Source organism: Desmodus rotundus, chromosome 8 (genome assembly GCF_022682495.2).
Source record: "Desmodus rotundus isolate HL8 chromosome 8, HLdesRot8A.1, whole genome shotgun sequence".
NCBI lineage: Eukaryota > Metazoa > Chordata > Mammalia > Chiroptera > Phyllostomidae > Desmodus > Desmodus rotundus.
Window position 1 is genome coordinate 70,204,767 of NC_071394.1, and position 2,228 is coordinate 70,206,994.

General features: G+C 37.7%; 1 protein-coding gene across 1 annotated transcript; it reads left to right on the forward strand.

Moving 5' to 3' along the window:
• The first annotated feature begins 1,646 nt into the window (after positions 1-1,646).
• LOC112301307 (trafficking protein particle complex subunit 2-like) lies at positions 1,647-1,937 on the forward strand. The gene has a single exon (XM_024556776.1). The coding sequence runs from the start codon at positions 1,647-1,649 to the stop codon at positions 1,935-1,937; it is 291 nt and encodes a 96-aa protein (XP_024412544.1).
• Positions 1,938-2,228: the final 291 nt, after the last annotated feature.

The window sequence follows — 2,228 nt, forward strand, 5'->3', positions numbered from 1 at the left end:
GTTGTCACCAAATCAAGACTCAATAACTAACCTAAATGCAGTTTCAGCCTCCCCCAGAGTGAAATTTTAAACCAAGCAGTATGAAATTTCCTAGTCAGCACAATTGAGGTTGTTTGGTTATCTGCCTGATAAAACCTTCTGCCCTCTCCTAAGGGAAGGTGACTTTACCTGAAATAATTCATAATCCATTCTTCTTAGTCTCACCGTCTTTCTGTCTATAAAAACTTTCCATTTTGTACAACTTCTCAGAGCCCCCTTCTAGTTGCTAGATAGGATGTTGCACAATTGATGAATCACTTAATAAAGCCAATTAGATCTTCACATTTACTCAGTTGGGTTTTGTTCTTTAACATGGTGACAGTCTTCAGTCATGGTTCCCACATTTCTACCTGAGACACTGTGATGTCGATTTCATTGAACCGCACCACTATCTACAGCCTTGTCTTAGGGCCTTGTTTGCACAGCGAACACACACAGCTTTTCTCAGAGTTCAAGGTGCCTTCGCTGAAATTTTATATAATATTTAAAAACTTCCATATTAAAGAGATTTTTATTTGACTGGTGTACATGATCAAGTTAAGGTCTCCCCTTGGTGACACAATGGCTTCTACAAATGGGATAAAGTTGAAAAAACTGGATTTTGGAGTTGGAGAGAATTGAGTTCCAATCTCAGGTCTACATACTGACTATATGACCTTGAGCATATCATTTAATTTCTCCACTTTCCTCATATTTCATACCAGCTTCATTGGATTGCTATGAGGGTTAAGTAATATCTTAAATATATACTTTTTCTTCTACTCATTCCTATACTTTTCGTATATTTTTCTCTTGTTCTCTACTATATTCTCCTTTTTCCCCGTCCTATTGCTTTTTGGAAATAATCTAGACCAGGGTCAGCAAACGTTTTCTTAAAGAACCAGATAGGAAGCACTTTGGACTTTATGCACCCTACAGTCTCTGTTGCAGTTCTTCAACTCCACTGTTGTAGAGTGCAGGCTATCAAAGACATAGGATTAACTGGCGAGTGTGGCTGCATTCCAATAAAAGTTTATTCATAAAATAGGCAGCATCTGGATTTGGCCCCAGACTGTGGTTTGCTGAAGCCTCGCAGAGACATTGAGCAGTTATGGGTATCTCCCAGCAGGTTTGGGAATGAGAGGCGCTCTGCAGGCACGAAGCACAACCTTCCTAATGGGGGAAGATTCCAAAGAACTTTGTTTAATACCCCACTTACCTTAAGCAAATGGTGACAACTCCGTTTCTAAAGAAGTGCACAAAAGTGTCACAGGCATTTCTGAAATAGTCCTAAGAAGATGAGATTTTAATCACTTTGAATTGTTCTGGATTAAACTGATGAGATTTATAGTAAGTCACTTAACTTAGTCTACAAATTCGGCAACTTAATCTAAAGGACTAGAACAAAGCCAATTTTATCACAGGCTAATTGATATAAATAAGAAGAGTGAAGTTCTTCAGTCTCCAAGGGCTGCTGCTGCTCTAGGAGTTTCAATAGAAACTTCGAAGCCAGGATGCTGTCTCAGAAATTGACTGGAGATTTCTATTGTTAACTTCTCTTTGAAGGAGCTGTATGTTGAAGACAATGTCTGCTTCTATTTGTAATTATTGGCCACCACTATAACCCAATGGACTGTTTGCCAGCTGGAAAAGCCACATCCAAAGACAATCAGCAATATCTGAATCAGTTCACAGATCACACTGCCCTCGACCTTGTAGATGAGAATGTGTGGATGCCAAATAACACGTTGAAAACTGGGCAATTCAATGAGTGGTTCATTTCAGCAGGTCATATGAGGTTTATTATGCTTCATGACATAAGGCAAGAAGATGAAATAAAGAACTTCTTTACTGATGTCTATGATTTATACAAAAAATTCAAAATGAATCCATTTATGAACCCAGTTCTTCTATTTTAATCAAGTGCATTTGACTAAAAAGTTCAGTTTCCTGGAAAGAAACACCTTTTAAACTGAATACAGAAAAAATTGGAAATAAACACTACAATGGGGTATACTCAGGAATGTGTTCATTGTAAGTTACTTAGTTAAATAGCCTATAAAAATTTTACTTGTGGTCTCAATTTATCTAAACATAATGAAATCCCTTTTATATTTAAAAATAGTACATTCAGGCTTCTGGCCAAGATGGAGGTGTAGGTAGACACACTGTGCCTCCTCGCACAACCAAAAGAAGGACAACAACAATTT

What these genes read in the sequence shown, in the direction of transcription:
- LOC112301307 (XM_024556776.1), top strand. Translation starts at nt 1,647, where the DNA reads ATGGACTGTTTGCCAGCTGGAAAAGCCACATCCAAAGACAATCAGCAA.